This window comes from Haliotis rubra, unplaced genomic scaffold, assembly GCF_003918875.1.
Source record: "Haliotis rubra isolate DU_JTF1 unplaced genomic scaffold, ASM391887v1 Scf158, whole genome shotgun sequence".
In the NCBI taxonomy this organism is placed as follows: domain Eukaryota; kingdom Metazoa; phylum Mollusca; class Gastropoda; order Lepetellida; family Haliotidae; genus Haliotis; species Haliotis rubra.
Window position 1 is genome coordinate 432,028 of NW_025765536.1, and position 18,145 is coordinate 450,172.

At 41.5% G+C, this 18,145-nt stretch overlaps 1 protein-coding gene across 1 annotated transcript; it reads right to left on the minus strand.

The window, feature by feature from the left end:
- Positions 1–4,795: 4,795 nt before the first annotated feature.
- LOC124271151 lies at positions 4,796–15,592 on the minus strand. Its single transcript, XM_046706221.1, has 4 exons — positions 15,443–15,592; positions 6,038–6,328; positions 5,149–5,259; positions 4,796–5,115 (listed from the first exon to the last, which is right to left on the minus strand). The coding sequence occupies exons 1-4, from the start codon at positions 15,467–15,469 to the stop codon at positions 5,104–5,106; spliced, it is 441 nt and encodes a 146-aa protein (XP_046562177.1). The 5' UTR covers positions 15,470–15,592; the 3' UTR covers positions 4,796–5,103.
- Between the last annotated feature and the right edge of the window lie 2,553 nt (positions 15,593–18,145).

An 18,145-nucleotide genomic window follows, 5' to 3' on the forward strand; every position in this document is an offset into this window, starting at 1 on the left:
TCAAATTTGAGAAAACGCAGGAAAATGCATTTCCCAGTATAAACTGAAATCAATATTAAACTCAAACTTAGTAGACAATTTGAGTTTGGTGGATAGATTACTTTAAGTTGTTTGGGCTTTTTTATTTAAAAATGCAGTTGAGTTCAAAATGCAGCTGTTTCAAATTAATCAGAACTCAGTTTGAAATTTGAGTAAAACTTAAGTTTGTTTCGAGAAATCGGGGCCAGGTTATATACTAAAGTAGACCTATGTAGATTTTATAAACAGCTTAACTCGAGAAAATAAAAGTCTGGTTGTAAGGATTGTTTTTCACCAATATTAATGTCAGTAATTAAGAATATGACTTCTAAGATGCCTAGCGGTTAGAACAATCGAAAAAAATTACATTATCAGACAATAAAGATATAGTTTTGATGACGTAACAATTGAATGACGTTATCCCGTCACTGCGCCATTCTAGTGTGCCCCTCGTAATCGAACCATTTTTACATTACGTCACAATGTAAGCGACGTCACGATGCATGTCAGTTGTCATCGCCTCGTACGGCCTCCTACAGTAAACTACACCGTTACATCCAGTTTCTTGGTTTGCTGTTGCTTCACGCAGCTAACATCACTGGTGGAAACATTACGTTTATGTTTTACGACGGTTAAAATGTGTCATTTCGACTCACAAGTTTTCAGCGACACGGTAACGTTCGTAATGTTTACATTCCCACAATGCAATTGTGGAATGTCGCTTGACTACTCAACTTCCTCTGGATGTACTGATCTAAACTTAAGCTGGTAGCAGAAATGCAACGTCCATATTGCCCCATATGGTTTACGTTAATGACAGATGTAATTAAAATAATTCAGAGAAGATATTTAATCCGAACGTAAACCGTCATCAAGCTGTTATCATTTTGTATTTTTCTGGTAACGTTCGTCTTAACGTAGGGGCAGACACATCAATAGAACAGCGCCCAGTCAGCCCTGTGCGAGGATTCTTAATTTAGGTAACCGACACCGTCGTTTGTTTTCGGCCTTAAATTAATCGTAATTATCTTTAGAAAGCATTAAATTTGGCATCTTAGAAAGAAATACAGTTCGCCCTACCACCATATAGTGTAATAAAACACACTTTCGCCCTGAACTATTATAACATTAAAGCACTCGGACGCAAGCGTCCTCGTGCTTTAACTATAATAGTTCAGGGCAAAAAGTGTGTTTTATTACACTATACATGATGGTAGAGCGAAGTGTATTTCTTAAATAATACGTGCATACCTTTCGGGTAAACCGTGGACGAAGTTGTTTCCTTGGGTACTATCCACTGAGGCCAGCTGTAGACACAAATTGATACGTGCTAATAATAATTCTTCTTTTTTTGATACACCGAGGATTAATGTTATTGCCAGCAAGGTGTTCACCTGGAGAGTTTGTCAGTTGTGAGGTTATGACGCAAATAATATCATAAAATATAATATACAAATACACGTGTCATACTACGTGGTGTGTTGAGAACACATCATATTTGATAATTTGTAAGTCATGATGTTTTGTTTTTACTGTTTTGGTTTTTAAAAAGAATTTAAAATATCTTATTTTCATTTTGGCTGTACATCTCGCGAATGGATTGTAGGATCATTTTAAGTTAAAGAGAGGTAACTCTTTGTGCAAAACATTTGAAGCTCTCGTAAAGCACCCATTCGTTTACCATTTTGTTTTGTTCAATGTTAATTGTATTTTTTAAATTTCTACAATGAGCAGATTCATATAATATTTACATTATTTCTATGCATTTGTGGCGGTCTTGGTTGTTTTTTTTTACTTTATTTTCATCTACTTTGGGCTGGAAGCTGAATTTGTGGACAATGATGTCAATTTCGGAATCACAGATTTTGATAATGTGCAACTTCCGGATGTGTATTGTAATCAATAATCACATCAAGCAAATATTCATCGGACTAGAACGTGTTTGGTTGTTGTTTAACGTTACACTCAGCTACATCCCAGCTGTATGGCGACGGTTGGTAAAATACATCGGGTCTGGACCACACAGCATGAACAGCGCTCTACACAAATGTGCCAACCAAGGAAGCGAGCCTGACCACCAGATCCCGTGAGTCGCCAAGCATGGATTGCTGAAGATCAATTCTAACCCGGATCTTCACACGCGGGATAGAAATATGATTCGGTATTTCGCATATTCAACATTTAAAAACTAATCAACCTTTTTGTGACAGTACAATATATTTCCTTACGTTGAACCGTGAAGCGACTATCACCGAAACCATGACAGACAACAGGCAGGGCACACACAACCATCGACAGCCAACACAACAATGATGAAATCCAATACATGCAGTACACTCTCCATTGTCAATATTGATAAAGCAATACTTCATGATTGTGCACAGCGGGTATTTGACAGAAAAGAATCGATAACGAAATACAAACATGTTCAACATGTCCACAACCTAGATTGTTTGCAGTCAATTGAAATGTTCAGATTGTTACCGTGCATTCTATACGTATGAAGGTGAGGTGAGGTGAAATTGGGTTTAACGTCGTACTTGAGAATATTTCGCTCATATGACGACGTGCATGCGTGTGTATGTGTATGTGCGACTGCTTGTACTAGCCCAGACTGAAGCTGGTTTTATAGCGCTAGCCCACTGAGATACCATGCCGCAGTGAAGCATGAATACCCCACTCAGACACATTATACAGACTCCGAGCCGACCAGTCCTTGATATACCCATTAATGCCGAGCGCCAGGCAGGGACCAACAAGTACCATATTTCAACGTCTATTGGTATGACGCGGCCGGGGATCGAACCCGCTCTAGCCACTACACCGCGGAGGCGGTCTATACGTATGAAGGGCGGTGTGGGTTAGCCTAGTAGTTAAAGCGTTGACTTGCTAAACCGATTACACATGTTCGATTCCCCACATGATTACAATGTGAAAAGCTCCGTTTCTGGTGTCCCTCGCCGTGATATTGCTGGAATATTGCTAAAAGCCGTGTAAAACTAAAGTCACTCACTCACTACATGTATGGTGTTGTCACAACGTGAGACCCATGAACATCGATCCGGGTTAGAATTCATCTTCAGCAATCCCTGCTTCTCGTAAGAGGCGACGAACGGGATCAGGTGGATCAGGTGGTCAAGTTCACTGACACATGTCATCGTGTTTTATAGGATTGCGAATGTCGTAGCGCTACGAACGTTTTGAGGATCGGGGCCCTGACCATGCCAACATGGGTGTATGCTTTCTTCCAGTTGTCGTTTTATAAATATCTGACTCGGATAATAAAAAGTGTTCTTCTCTGGTGATCATACATCCAACTACAACCAAAAACGAGTAGGTCATTGTGACCATGCGATACACATTAGGTAGCTTCGACTCGTGTAGCTATATGCCAACAAATGGCACGGAGGACGGATACCGCGGAAATAGGTTCACACATTGCAACCACGTAGAGAATCGAACCTAGGGCTTTGGCATGATCAGCGAACGCTTTAACCACTCAGTTGCACCACGGGCCGCTTTCCTCAGAAACAACACATTCCACAATTAAATGTGTCAGTGAACTTAAAGTTGGACACTGACTGTAATAACATTCTGGCCCTGTCTTCGGTGTACTATAAGTCATGCAAACGAATAAACCAATGTCAGTGAACTTCCAAAAGTGTGTTACAATGACCTTGACCTAATTCTGACCTTGTTTGCTCGTTGAACAGACGTTACGAAAGACCTTCCCGCGTTAACATGCGTCACACGGTGGACAAAATGATACTGTTATTGCTTAATATGGACATCGCTATACGATCAGCTGCTCTGCCAGCGACGTCCTAAATAGAGTATAATATGCAATATATCGGGCGAAGTCCGCTGGTACCGTGTTCACACATTCAGTGTAACAGTGTAGTGAATTAAAGGAAGTAGTAGTGGAGAACGTTTCGCGGGCTTCTTAATTCCAGGACGGGCTTAGAACTCGATAGTTTCGATAGTTTCTGGAATTTCATCATTTCGAATTAACGTCACGTTTTTCTCTAGATCTTGTAACATCAAGGCTATGTATGGGGTCCGTCGTTTTACAGGCATTAAAGCCGCACGTCAGTGCAGATTGAGCCACCTTTGATTGGATGGTTCAGTGATGTTATGTCTTGTTACTTCCATTCAGTAATAAATACTGACCATGATTGTCAGTATTTCGTCGATGATCTTTGCTGAAAATGACCTCAGATATGTTCAAGCGGGTTACATTTGGTACATATGTAACGGGGTTGGTGTATATAGCTTCCTGTATTCAGAATAGAAACTGGTTAAGCTATTCATTTCTTGTTGGGTTTTGGGGGGATTGGTATTTTTGCCACATCATGGTCGGAGTGTACACACATGTACCTAATTGGGGCTTAATTATTATATTGTTTGAAAATATATAACGTTATGAGTGAGTGAGTTTTAGTTTTACACCGCTCTAAGCAATATTTCAGCAACGGGGGACACCAGAAATGGGCTTCACATATTGTACCCTTATGGGGATTCGAAACCTTTCAAGGAGACCATAGCATGCTGAAATATGGACATATCTAAATAATGAACATTGTATCCATTTTATCGTATTAGTAAAGTTGAATGTTATTGATTGTAAGTACATATAAAATGACTCGATACCCATTTTCCAACTGCTACACTAATTATAGTGCAAGCGTCTGCAGTGTGGGCCCTCTTGGGTACATAAATGCAAGATTCGAACCGGGAAACACAATGCATATCAAACATTGTCAGACCAAATAGCAACAAAGTTGTAATTGTTTAATGCAGATGTATGCAGTAACTGAAAATCACATTTGGACTTCGTTAATAATGTTTGGTAAATTGGCCACTAAAAATGAATTGAATTCTGGGTATTAGATGATGAAACGTGACAACGTTCGAATCTTAACCCTTGTGTTTGGAGATTGACTTGAACAAAAAATACATCTTTTTACATTTCGAGTGAAAGTTTATTATGCGTTTTTAAAAATGCATCAGTATATTATTATTTTATTATTTTGCTCCTAATTCTATTCAAATTTAAAAAATCTTAAAAAGACTCGTACTGTTGTCCTATCGCTGAACAGGAGAATGGGGACTCTGTCTCAATTCTTCTAAATAGCAAGTACACGCAACTGAAAACCGCTCCACTGCCCAAGTCAAACAGTTCCGTTGTGGATGACGTCGCAGCACCGTTCTGGGGACGTACACCGGCCTGCAGACGCCGCTCTGTGATGAGACGATAAAAACGTTTAGGATACAGACATTACCTATATCGTTTCTGCAATCCGTGGGGAATATCTACCGAAACTATTTGAACTAAGTGATAAAATTCACCAAGTGAATTTTTTCAATGCTTTTTGGGTGGTTTTCACCAAAGGATTTTAATCGTCACTTAGTTTGACGATGTCAGCCTAGATTCAGGATTATTGATAAACTGCATGCTGACTGCCAGGTATATATGAAGTAATATCATATGTAAAAACTAATATTTTAAGGCAAAATATAGAATGGGTAAGCGAGAAAATTTGGTTTAACGCTATTTCATGCACATGATATATCCCTAATAAATCATATACATATTATAACAATACCAACAGCTACAACAAGGTGTCATGTTACATTCTGATCTGTGATAAGGTACACAAGGAAATAAAGAAATTCACTCATTCATTCATTCATTCATTCATTCTACTCAGCTGTTGTTGCCATGTAAATCTATGTTACTCATTTGTAAGGTAAACATCTACTCAGGTGTTGTTGCCATGTAAATCTATGTTACTCATTTGTAAGGTAAACATCTACTCAGGTGTTGTTGCCGTGTAAATCTATGTTACTCATTTGTAAGGTAAACATCTACTCAACTGTTGTTGCTTGCCATGTTAAATCTATGTTAAGGTCCTGTCAATCTATGTTAAAACATCTACTCAGGTGTTGTTGCCGTGTAAATCTATGTTACTCATTTAAACTGAGAATCCGTTTAAAGCAAGTTTTGTAAGTAGATTACCGTTTTCCTGCATTCACTACAACTACACATAGCTTCAACAACCAAGCTAGGTTCCCTGTCCCTGTCGTGGTTGATGCGGTAGTACCAAGGGCAGACTCGACCCCCGGTATGACGTTGACAGGACCTCTCCCCGGTCAGGTAGGCATAGTGGGGATGTGCCCTAGTGATGGTGCTCCTCGACAGTTCGGGCACCAGGAACATGCTCTCCTCCAGGGGCACCTGCTGGTTGGGGCACAGTTGTTGGGGGCGACTCACAACGACAACTGCTACGGTGACTAGCCAAAGGCACACCTGCAAGAGAATGTAACTGTTTATACATAAATTACTGCTGTAGTATATGATGCTTAAAATACGAGTTTATAGATTATCAGCGATGTCATTATCATCCTAAACGTGTTTTATTTTAGTAGTAGTACTAATAGTATCAATACTTGAAGCAATGGTAGTAGGAGTAGACATAATAGCAGCAGTAGTAGTAGTAGTAGTAGTCGTAGAGGTACTAGTAGTAGTAGTAGCAACAGTAGTAAATAGTAGTGGTTGTGGTGGTAGTAGTAGTAGTAGTAGTAGTAGTAGTAGTAGTAGTAGTAGTAGTAGTAGTAGTAGTAGTAATGGTAGTAGGAGTGGACATAATAGCAGCAGCAGCAGTAGTAGTAGTAGTAGTATTCGTAGAGGTACTAGTAGTAGTAGCAACAGTAGTAAATAGTAGTGGTAGTGGTGGTAGTAGTAGTAGTAGTAGTAGTAGTGGTGGTGGTGGCGGTAGTAGTAATAGTAGCACCAGCAGCAGCAGTAGTAAGTAGTAGCAGTAGTCGTAGAGGTACTAGTAGTAGTAGTAGCAACAGTAGTAAATATACTAGGCACATAAAGAAACTGTGCATACAAAAATTTAAAATCTAAATTTATCAAACCTGTGTAGACACATAAGGATTTAAACTCAGAGATTAGTGACATGTATCCAACATGCATGCACATGCCACGTTCCGTGACGTCAGTGGGTTCGTCCTCGAGACGTGCAATACGTTGTTGCACGTGCATTCCGGGAAAGAGAAACAGAGTAAATGAATGCCACACAATACTGTCACTTTGGAAAGCTCAACCCCTGCCCTTGCGATCGTTCAAAAAATTAAACGGCTATTGAAACGCATAGCATGCCAAGGCTCACGTCTGCACAACGTCATGAGGCCATTGGGCTGGTCCGTGGGGGAATGTCTCAACGACAAGTGGCTGCACACTTCCACTGCCACCGGAACACCATTTCTGCACTGGTGAGACGCTACCAGAACACAAATGACAAAGTCATCGGTCGGCCACGTTCTGGACGTCCACGTGTAACAACGCCAAGACAGGACATATGGATAAGGGTGACCCATCTTCGCCACAGGTTTCAGACTGCAGTGATGACTGTCCGAACCATCCCAGGACTTCGCCGTATCCACCCCAACACAGTTCGACAACGTTTACGTCATCACGGGATCAGACCACGACGTCCCGCCATACGGCCTATCCTGACGCAACGTCATCGACAAGCTCGCCGAATGTGGTGCCGAAATCATGTCCGCAGACCCTTGTTTTGGTGGAGAAATGTTGTTTTTACAGATGAGTCCAGGTTTAGCATTTCCCATAGTGATGGACGTCAACGTGCCTATAGACGCGTGGGAGAACGTTATGCACAGGCCTGTGTCTTGGAGAGGAACCGCTTTGGTGGTGGTTCTTTGATGATTTGGGGTGGAATAACAGCACGCTCCTTTGGTGATTGTTCAGGGCAACTTAACTGGTGTGGGCTACAGGGATCAGATTCTTCGACCTGTGGCAATTTCTTTTCTGCAACGTCATGGCCCTGGGTTAACATTCCAACAGGATAATGCCCGCCCTCATACGGCACGGGTTGCTATGGATTTCTTGCAACACCACAACGTTGACTTACTGCCTTGGCCTGCAAATTCACCGGACCTCTCCCCGATACAGCATGTTTGGGACGAGATGGTTCGACGTCTACGCCGTCTTCCGCATCCGCCAGATAACGTCCTTGACCTTGCAGCAGAACTTGAGAGAATCTGGCGTGACATCCCACAAGCCTTCCTTGCACGTTTGATAGGCTCTATGCGTCGTCGATGCACTGCTGTTCTCAATGCCGTTGGTGGACATACCCGTTATTGAGCTTGTGACATGGTCGTTTGACCCTGTCCCGCTTGTGGACTCGTGACGTCATTGTGATTGACTTTTCAATTGAAATTCTCCCGACTTGTTATGGTCTCATGATCCCTCCATTAAAGTTTATATGTACCTTTGACAGTGTAGTAGTGTAGTAGTAGTGGTGGTGGTGGTGGTGGTGGTAGTAGTAGCAGCAGTAGTAAGTAGTAGCAGTAGTAGTGAGTGAATGAATGAATTTTACGTCGCCTCGGCATTATTTCAGCCATATAGAGTTCACACACATGATATTGAAAATTGAAGAACGGTGGATTAGTCTCTAACCTCTGAATGTTGTGGGAAAACAATTTTAACCTAAACAGCCCGTACGTCATGCCACGGCTTACAGAAAATCAGCATCTCCGCGCCGTGGGTATGCTGGAGACTGAAATGGCCCAAAATGAAGTGGCTAAACATTTTGGTGTCCATCGAAACACGATCTCATCTCTATGGAGAAGTTTTCAACATAATGGGAACACGAGAGATTTGCCTCGGACCGGACGTCCACTCGTGACGTCACGTCAGCAAGACAACATATGGCTGACCCATCTAAGGAATCGATTCCAGGCTGGCAGTTTGACCGCTGGGACCATTCCTGGCTGACCGCCAATAAGTTCCACGACTATACAGAACCGACTGAGGGAGGACAACATCCAGTCCCGATGGCCTGCAATACGTCCAATTTTGCTCAAACTTCACCGACAGATACGTCTTGCCTGGTGCAGACAGCATCTACAGTACAGGAGACAAAATTGGGATGGTGTTTCGTTCACTGACGAGTCAAGATTTCATATGGCCAGCTCAGATGGCAGGGCAAGGGTGAACGGTATGAACGTCGACAGTTTGGTGGGGACAGCGTTATGGTATGGGGGAAATCAAATCTCATGGTTGGACACAACTTGTCATTGGCAGTGGCAATCAGACAGGTCTGCGGTACAGGGATGAGATCACTGGGACACTGATTCATTCAAGGACAGAGACGTAACTTCACGATTCAGCAAGATAATGCCCGTCCACATGTCGCTCGTGTTGGGACAGATTTCGTGATACAGCAGCACATTCCGGTTTCCCCCTGCCAAGCTGTTTCTCCTGTCCTGTCTCCTATCGAGCACGCTTGGGATTAAAAGGAACGTCTAGCCCAAAATCAGCCATTGACGTCAGCTGAATTGGAGGTGACAGGCCAGGAAAGCCACATTTCAAAACTGACTATTGCCGGGAAGGCCACATTTCAATTACATGGCTGTAGCCGGTAAAGCCACATTTCCAATAGATTAATTAATTAATGGATTACCGTAACCGGTAAAAGAGTGACCCCATGTATAATATTATTTTCACAAGAAACGAATAATCTTTCTTACTCACAAGCGTGGTGTTTAGCAATACCGGTAAAAGACTACCCCTATTTATGATTCGAAACCACATTGTATAATATTGTTTTCACAAGAAACTAAGAATCTTTCCTACTCACAAGCGCGGTGATTAGCTTCTTTATTCAGAGTTTATTACTCAAAATGGAACCACCTCCGGTGGTACATCAGTACATAAAATGGAATGCAGAATATACATAGTATGCAAGAACGTGACAGGGAATATACGCAATGATTACTGAAAACTAGAACATATACATTTGATCAATTTAGATAAGTGTTTGATTGTTGAAATTTTAGTACTTGACATCAATTTTTTTTTCTATATGTAGAGAGATTAGGGAAGGAACAAGAGCTATCTTCTAGGGGAGAGATGCGTTGTTGGCTAAAATATGAACATCTAAAGATATAATGGAATTCATACCCAGTTAACTGCGAGTTACAAAGGTTACATACTCTTTCTTTTCATGCGAGATTCGTCCATCTCCCACCGGAAAAAGACTGTCCCTAGCTTAAGATTAATCTAACTGATTAATCTAACAATAACCTAAAAGGATGGCACAATAAGGTAAAGAGACTTGTCCAGAAGTGCCACCCTAACATTTACGAGATAGTAAAGCTATTTCAGCGTGAGCAGTCTCTGACAGAGGTTGCTGTCCTGAGACTTTCTGACCAGTGGACAGCACCTTCATGAAGAAAGAAATACAGAACCATTGACGCTCGTAATAAAATTATGAGGAAACATGTCTTGTTTTGTTCAATACGGTAACGCGTTTGAATCACTAAGCATGTTTGACAGCATAGCCGGGAGAGCCACATGCCATGTTCATGCAACCGTAACTATTCAGGGACGGATACAGCTTTTGAGAAAGGGGTGGGTGGGGGCGGGGGTGCACACTATTGAGAAAAGGAGGGGTGCACACTTCATTTTTACCCGAGTTTCAATGGTCATTTAAGATACTTTTAGCACAAAGGGGGGGGGGGGGTGCGCATCCCTGCACCCCACCTCTGGATCCGCCTATGCTATTAGCCACATTAACTAGAGCCACATCAATTTAGGCTATCTGTTTCGGAAATGTGGCTCTCCCGGTCTGTAACCGAATTGGAGGTGGAGTCTTTTAATGCCAACAGGAAATAATGCCTACAGTCTTAAATAAACAATGTGACGCACCAGTGGTTACAAATTGTACACACTGCCTCTACCCTTTCACTAAAGTGGTGGTAGGTCCCACTTCATTGTGCACTAATGCCTACAGTGAATACAAAACACAGACTTTTAAATGACATTTTATAAGATTTAATCATATCATCATTTTCATTTCTTCACACAAAATTACATTGCATTACATATTATTGAATTATTAATTGAGATTACATTACATTATAAATCATATCATTGAATTATTAATTGAAATGACATTACATTGCATTCTAAATCATATATTACATCATTAATCAACATGAATTATTTACAGATGTACAAATATACAAACATACAAATATACAAATATACATTTCTGCTGACAACTGAAGTCATTCAAGCTGTTTGAGTCATTTACGCCAACTTAATCAGATGTCCAGTAGCTGAGGGGAATCCTGCTGGTAGGCTTCGCTGAAGCCGTGAGTCTGAATCTCCCTCCAGAGAGCCTGTGTGTAGTGGAAGTAGCAGCCACGGATGTCACGGTTGGCGAAGGTGTCTGGATGACATCAGGCTGAAGGGGGGATCCAGTTGTCTGTTGTACCTTGTCGCTCAGGAGACGTAGCAGACGTTCGTAGGTGCGGCGTTGGTGGTTGGGCAGCAGACTGAGTAGAACGTGCCGTCCATGTAGAGGGTGTCGACTTCTTGTAGGAGGGTCAGGCGGTCAGTTGTAGAGAAGCAGATGATCTTGTCGTCGTCTCCGTCGTCTATGCAAAGAAAGGGCAGTCCATCAGAAGTTTCCTTGAAAGCAGTCTGGTAGATTCACCTCAATGAGCGTCTGGGGAAGTGGCGGCATCGTCTTTCGTCACTGCTTGTAGAGTCCACTCTTCACTGAATAGAAGGACTTGACTGTCGCTGCTTCATCTCGGTCCAGTCTTGAAATCTCCTCGTCGCAGAGTAGTATCTGTTGTCCTCCTTTCTGTGATGTGAAGTACTTGACTTTCTTTGGGTTTGCCATGGTTAGCAAAGAAGACTTTGGTTACAAGCATTTTAAAGCAATACATTTTCTTCTCAATAAGAAAAATCTCTCTCAATAAATTAAACATTTCCTTCTCGCTTTGTTTTATCCCTCAATATGTTTTTCTATCCTTCAACCGTGTGAGATGAAGCATAGCCTCTGCTAATTGCTCATTGCCCTCTACTCCCCTAATCCCATTGTAGGCATTAGTGCACACTAACCGGTACAGTCCACCTGTGTGCAGGTAAGCGTATCGCTGTCACAGCAAACATTGTAGCTATTATTCCCTGTAGGCTCTGACAGTGTGTCATCCTTTGATAGAATTGAAAAGAAGACATGGAATGCATGGAACGCTCTTCCTGAACTTACAGGCACTTTTATTTCCCTCGCTTGTCCACCACTTGAAATCACTAATGCACAGATTCATCAGCTTGAGAGATTTGTTGTGCTGCTGTATGACAGAGCAAGCAACCTCATGAAAGTGAATGAAGCAAGAAAGCATTTGTCCGCCACGAAGGGGAGAACACTGGACAATATTCCCCCAACAGAATCAGCTCTGATCCAACATAACTTTGGACTACTCTCCTGAAGGCATGAAAGAGCTGCCAGGAATTGCTGAAATGCATGTGTAAAAAACATTCTAGATGCATAATTTATGGGGCGTTAAAATTGGGTTAGAATAACCTCTTTTGGAAAATTCATTTGTTTCCCACATTCCCTTTCCTCTCTCTCTCTCTCTCCCAAAAAAAAGGCCCAAATCTGCGAGGCTTTTCGTATTGAATTTGCAAAGAAATGATAAAAACATGTTAGGTCATGGGATGATCTGATACTTATTTTACTGATGTAGTCTATATGGTGGCCATTTTCGGGTAGTCATGATATAAACTGACTTCCGTAGGCCTAACCGTTAAAGATAAAAGGCATATATAGGTGGAAAATGATCAGATGTGAATTTCCTACAATTTGATATATGACTTATGAGAATTTGACAATTTTAAAAGAAGTTTTGATGAAAATAGTAGAAAATATGATTTTTTTTCACTTCAAAATTATGAAAAATATAAAAAATCTGCGAGGTCTCTCGATCTTTATTTAATAAGAAGGGTATAAGCTACAATCATGCCAAATTTCATGCTTGTAACACAAAGTGCACAATTCAGTGAAAGAACTGCACTTATCCGCTGGGCTACTCGGACATCCTGTCAGTCGAAGAACTGTATCGAGGACTACGACGAGAACATGGTGTTCCTGTCTCTGTAATCTACGGATGGCCATTGTAATCTACGGATGGCCATTGTAATCTACGGATGGCCATTGTAATCTACGGATGGTAATGGCATCAGACCTCGACGTCAAAGACTGAGGTGGGCACGTACCGTCAGCCAGGGACACAATTAACAATTGAGTACAACATGACGGGAAGATCCCGTTGAGTATAATATGACGGGAAGATCCAGTTGAGTATAACATGCCAGAAAGATCCAGTTCAGTATAATATGACGGGGAGATACAGTTGAGTATAAAATGACGAGAAGATCCACTTGAGTATAAAATGACGAGAAGATCCAGTTGAGTACAACATGACTGGAAGATCCAGTTGAGTACAACATGACTGGAAGATCCAGTTGAGTTTAACATGACGGGATGATCCAGTTGAGTATAATATGACGGAAAGATCCAGTTGAGTATAATATGACGGGATGATCCACTTGTGTACAAAATGACGGGAAGATCCAGTTGAGTACAACATGACGGGAAGATCCAGTTGAGTATAATATGACGGGAAGATCCAGTTGAGTACAACATGACGGGAACATCCAGTTGAGTACAACATGACTGGAAGATCCACTTGAGTATAAAATGACGAGAAGATCCACTTGAGTACAACATGACGGGAACATCCAGTTGAGTTTAACATGACGGGATGATCCACTTGAGTACAACATGACGGGAACATCCAGTTGAGTATAATATGACGGGAACATCCAGTTGAGTATAATATGACGGGAAGATCCAGTTGAGTTTAACATGACGTGATGATCCACTTGTGTACAAAATGACTGGAAGATCCAGTTGAGTACAACATGACGGGAAGATCCAGTTGAGTATAATATGACGGGAAGATCCAGTTGAGTACAACATGACGGGAACATCCAGTTGAGTACAACATGACTGGAAGATCCACTTGAGTATAAAATGACGAGAAGATCCACTTGAGTACAACATGACGGGAACATCCAGTTGAGTTTAACATGACGGGATGATCCACTTGAGTACAACATGACGGGAACATCCAGTTGAGTATAATATGACGGGAACATCCAGTTGAGTATAATATGACGGGAACATCCAGTTGAGTATAATATGACGGGAAGATCCAGTTGAGTTTAACATGACGTGATGATCCACTTGTGTACAAAATGACTGGAAGATCCAGTTGAGTACAACATGACGGGAAGATCCAGTTGAGTATAATATGACGGGAGGATCCAGTTGAGTACAACATGACGGGAACATCCAGTTGAGTATAACATGACTGGAAGATCCAGTTGAGTACAACATGACGGGAAGATCCAGTTGAGTATAATATGACGAGATGATTCACTTGAGTACAACATGACGGAAAGATCCAATGTATTCAGGTGATTGTGCTATTCGACGGTGACAACGTCATGGTTTGGGGCGGTATCTGTGGACAGCAGAATATGGATTCTGTAGTTTTCAACCCAATCCCATCACACGTCACGTGGAGGAGGTATTTCGTACCTGCAACAAAACTCTCGAAGCAGATTCCAACAGGACAACACTTGATCACACTCGAATCGCCATGAATTTTCTCATCGTCAACAAAGGTAACGTTTTCTCACCGGACACATCTTCAGTTGAATACATGGGGATTATCGAGGACCTCGAGTTGGAAGCAGACAAGTCCCTGTGATAACTGGACAAGGCATATTGCAAGCACAAGAAGAAGAACAGCGCCGTATTCCATCTCCATGTCGACCACAAGAGAGTGTATTGATGTCGGTTGTATGCACACACAGTGCTTCCAAACCCTGTGACTAGCATGTCCTTATGACTGACCTTTAACCTGTACTAATTGCATTGGTCAGTCACCCGGGACAACGAGAGGAACCTGGGGTCAAAATACAAATATACACTTCATTTTGTCAGCTTATCATAGAATAAGTGCTTATTCTAAAGCCATAAATTGTACTTGGAAATTGCAGCTATCATTTCTCCATGATCGTCATACCTTGCTTTGCATAGTTTCTCTTTGCATTATTACCTTTGGAAAAAGGACAACAAATTCATCGTTAGGATCCACACACACGCACACACAGAGTGACAGAGAGAGAGAGAGAGAGAGAGAGAGGAGAGTGTGTGTGTGTGTGTGTGTGTGTGTGTGTGTGTGTTGTGTGTTTTCGTGTGTGTGTGTGTGTGTGTGTGTGTTCGTGTGATCGTGTTTACCTTATGGCATGACAACCATGTATCATGACAAGTATCGCAATAAAACTGTTATACTTGATTGCCTGTTTTATGGGCAATATATTTCCACATTTGTGTGTGAGTGTGTGTGTGTAGGTATGAGTACGTGTTTGTTTGTGTTTAGCATACCACGTGGCACAATGTATTATTCTTAAATTTCCATATTTCCACAACAACAGGGTCGGAAGGTTAAAAACTTCACAACTTACCGTCAGCATTATTGCAGGAGTGTGCATACAAGGGCGACCGCTGACGACTACAGTGATTCGTGATGTTCTGTCGTCATTCAGAGTGGGTTTTTACATCTTCAATCGATACGAGGAAAACGTCCCGATACAGGACATCACGCAATGGGGTCAGCTGCACCAAAACGTTCCTGTCGTTAATTGCGCTCGCGTGACCTGCTTACGAATGTCTGTCAAGTGGGAACTTCCACAAACGAAAAATGGGTTAATAAACCGTACAGTTGTGTATATGTTAGTACCGTTAAACAAACCCACAAGACTACCCCAATTTTTATTTGATTTTAAAGTTCCACAGTAGAAACTTTTTTTTAAATATCGTTTCGTGCATTATGTACATTGGAAAAGATTTTACTCAAAATCATTTAAGACCTAGAGTCAGTATAGGTATGGACAGTTCGTTCGAGTTACGTCAGAGGGAAGAACAAGGACAGGTCGTAACGCAGCTACATCATGGCGTTCGAAATGGATCGTTTCACTACTGTATTCTGTCCAGTTTTAGCTAACATACATTTAGTATTACGATATTTTGGCACAGTGTACATATCATAAAAGTGTCTCTATAATTTATTGATAGTCAAATATGCAATCAGTTAGAATTTTACCTTAATTTCACGTCAGGAAACAAATTTCTCCTTAAAGATTACGTGTGATCTGATAAAAGATAAAATCCCGGAGAAAATCAGTTTTGAATGATAATAATAATGCATCTATCTTGGCTGTACCACATCCTATAATCAGTGGATAATGTCACACTGAATACACGTGGTTACATCTGTGTAACATTATGTCACACTTTACTGGGTTGAATACACATGACGTCGTTACATCTGTGTGTAACATCATGTCACACTTTACTGGGTTGAATATACATGACATCGTTACATCTGTCTGTAACATTATGTCACACTTTACTGGGTTGAATACACATAACGTCGTTACATCTGTGTGCAACATACATCATGTCATGAACTTCATGTCATACCATCATGTGTTCTGTATATCCGTCACATCTACTTCATGTCATACCATCATATGTTCTGTATATTCGCCATGTTCACTTCATGTCATACCATCATGTGTTCTGTATATTCGTCACATCTACTTCATGTCATACCATCATGTGTTCTGTATATTCGTCACATCTACTTCATGTCATACCATCATATGTTCTGTATATTCGCCATGTCCACTTCATGTCATACCATCACGTGTTCTGTATATTCGCCATGTCCACTTCATGTCATACCATCACGTGTTCTGTATATTCGTCAAATCTACTTCATGTCATACCATCATGTGTTATGGATATTCGTCACATCTACTTCATGTCATACCATCACGTGTTCTGTAATTTCGCCATGTGTTCTGTATATTCGTCACATCTACTTCATGTCATACCATCACGTGTTCTGTATATTCGTCATCTACTTCATGTCACGTGTTCTGTATATTCGCCATCACATCTACTTCATGTCATACCATCACGTGTTCTGTCATACCATCACGTGTTCTGTATATTCGTCACATCCACTTCATGTCATACCATCATGTGTTCTGTATATTCGTCACATCAACTTCATGTCATATCATCATGTGTTCTGTATATTCGTCGTGTCCACTTCATGTCACAACATCATGTGTTCTGTATATTTGTCATGTATTCACTTGTCCTGTCACTTCATGTCATACTATCACCTGATGAGGCGTCGGGTGGCCCCTCCTTGGCCTCCTAGAAACTTCCTGGGTTCGATTCCAGCTTCCCCTGAATATATTGTCTGGTTTGTCAATTTCATACCAGGTCTCGTTGGTTTCATCTAATGGCACGACTTCATCGGACCTACATCAATTGTTTCCACACGAAGCTGTCACACCGTGACATAACGTAAACACTATTAACAGCAGCGTCAAACCAAACTCACTCACTCACTCAAGTGTGAGTGAGTGAGTGAGTTTATGTTTGCGCCGCACTCAGAAATATGTGGCGGTGATCAACAGCATGAGCATCGATCTACGCAATTGGGTCTTTTCGAACTTGAGTTGATTAGTTGGGTGTGGGGGTGTGTGGTCCTGTAAAGGTCAGGTCACAAATCATTTCTGTCATGCAAAACCTAAACAGCCATGCTGTATGACTTTATCCTGGTATACACGTGTGTGGCCATTGGTATACTATGGCTGAAATGTTGCCGATGCTACCTTGTATTGTGACAATATATAAATATAAACTGACAATAGGATACCATTACAGAACACTTGTAAAAGCGATCGCCAAACTCTATCTGTCATTACAATGCTTATAGTGCAGGTAAATGGAACTATTTCAGCTACTGGGACAATGATCGCAACACATAAAGGAACAGTAAATGCATCATTACGCTTGGTCATTCCCTTGAATATCTTAGCGTGCCCACACATGAAATACTTCAATGTTATCAGAAGGAAACTGATAGCATGTCACGCAGGACAATGGCGACCGACCGATAGCGGTTTAACATCTGTAGGTCACACCACGAAAACAGGCAGACAGATTAAAGATGCGGATGGAAGGATGGATGGATGGCTGGGTGGGTGTGTGGATGGATGGATGGATGGATGGAAGTTGGGTGAATGGATTGATGGACTGATGGTTGGGTGGGTGGATGAATGGATGGACGGATGGACGGATGGATG

Excerpts from the sequence above, each read along its gene's own strand:
- LOC124271151 (XM_046706221.1), bottom strand. The coding sequence starts at position 15,469 with ATGCACACTCCTGCAATAATGCTGACG. Across the intron at positions 6,329-15,442 it reads CTCCTGCAATAATGCTGACG|GTGTGCCTTTGGCTAGTCAC; the intron begins GTAAGTTGTGAA and ends ATTCTCTTGCAG. Across the intron at positions 5,260-6,037 it reads GTAGTGAATGCAGGAAAACG|AGCGGCGTCTGCAGGCCGGT; the intron begins GTAATCTACTTA and ends GTCTCATCACAG.